At 70.9% G+C, this 1,175-nt stretch overlaps 1 protein-coding gene across 1 annotated transcript; it reads left to right on the top strand.

Moving 5' to 3' along the window:
* Positions 1 to 80: 80 nt before the first annotated feature.
* On the top strand, positions 81 to 1,175 carry AURANDRAFT_68771 (hypothetical protein; the record flags this gene model as incomplete). Its single annotated transcript, XM_009044496.1, has 1 exon — positions 81 to 1,175. The coding sequence occupies one exon, from the start codon at positions 81 to 83 to the stop codon at positions 1,173 to 1,175; it is 1,095 nt and encodes a 364-aa protein (XP_009042744.1).

Genomic DNA, 1,175 nt, shown 5'->3' with positions numbered 1-1,175 from the left:
TTACGCGGCCCATCTTCCGCGAGTGCTCCATCGCCGTGCGCTACCTGGCCCAGAACGCGGCGTTATTACCGTTGATCTGCATGGAGAACAACCTGCTGCCGCTGTTGCTCCGCCTCGCGAAGTTCATGGAGTGCGAGGACACGCGCTACGACTCCGCGGTGTCGCTCTACCACATCCTGGGCAACGAGCCCTCCCAGAAGTCGATATGCCGCTCGGGAGCCGTCAAGGTGCTCACGGACCTCGCCGCGACGGGCACGCGCGTCCGCGAGGTCTGCTCCGCGGCGCTCCACCAGCTGCCGAACGGCCTGCTCCAGCACATGGACGGCCAGCTGTTAAGCGTGCTCATGTCGCTCCTGCAGATCCACAACGCCGACTTCACGGACCCGGAGTCCTTCGTCCCCGACCGGAGCTTCCAGAGCGACCACGCGTGGGACGTCGCGGGCGCCGACTACGACCCGCCGCGGCGCAAGATGCAGGCGCAGTGGCCCACGTCCGTCATCGAGAAGTCCGTGACGGCCTTCGTGCCCGCGCGCCACGCCATCGACTCCTACCCGGGCGAGCAGGTGAACCCGAGCCGCGCGCGCGGCACGACGGACTTCATCGGAAGCTATTCCAAGATGCGCGCGCCGTGCGCGCAGCAGACGGCCGCGAACCTGCAGCTGTCGCTGCTCGGCGCGCCCCACGAGGAGCAGGTCGTGCGCGAGAAGGAGCCCGAGCAGGCGCCCCTGTCGTCGTTCCTGGAATTGGCGCCGCCGCCCGTGCCGGCCGTCGCCGCGCGGCCGCCGCCGCCGAAGCGCGCGGACGAGGCCGCGCTGGCCGCGCCCGGCGACGACGCCGCGGCCGTCGCGTCGTCGGAGAAGCACGCGCGCGTCGCCCTGCCGAACATCCACGCCAAGGGCGCGCACAAGTTCATGACCGCGGCGGCCGTCGACGCGTCGGACGCGCTCCAGATGTCGACGATCCGCGCGGCCTTCCGCCGCGACTTGGACGACGACCCGGCGGCCCGGGGCGCCTCCGCCGCCGACGCGGGGCCGGGCAGCCCGGCCAAGGGCAAGGCCGCGCCCGAGCCCGTCAAGCGGAAGCAGAACCCGCGGAAGTACCTCGTCGCCAAGAAGATGAAGCAGAAGGACCGCATCTCCGACGACTACTACGAGCTCCTGCGCCACGTCGCGTAG

Source organism: Aureococcus anophagefferens, assembly GCF_000186865.1.
Source record: "Aureococcus anophagefferens unplaced genomic scaffold AURANscaffold_358, whole genome shotgun sequence".
Taxonomy (NCBI): Eukaryota; class Pelagophyceae; order Pelagomonadales; family Pelagomonadaceae; genus Aureococcus; species Aureococcus anophagefferens.
The sequence above is the reverse complement of the archived record's forward strand: the minus strand, read 5'-3'. Positions and strand labels throughout refer to the sequence as shown.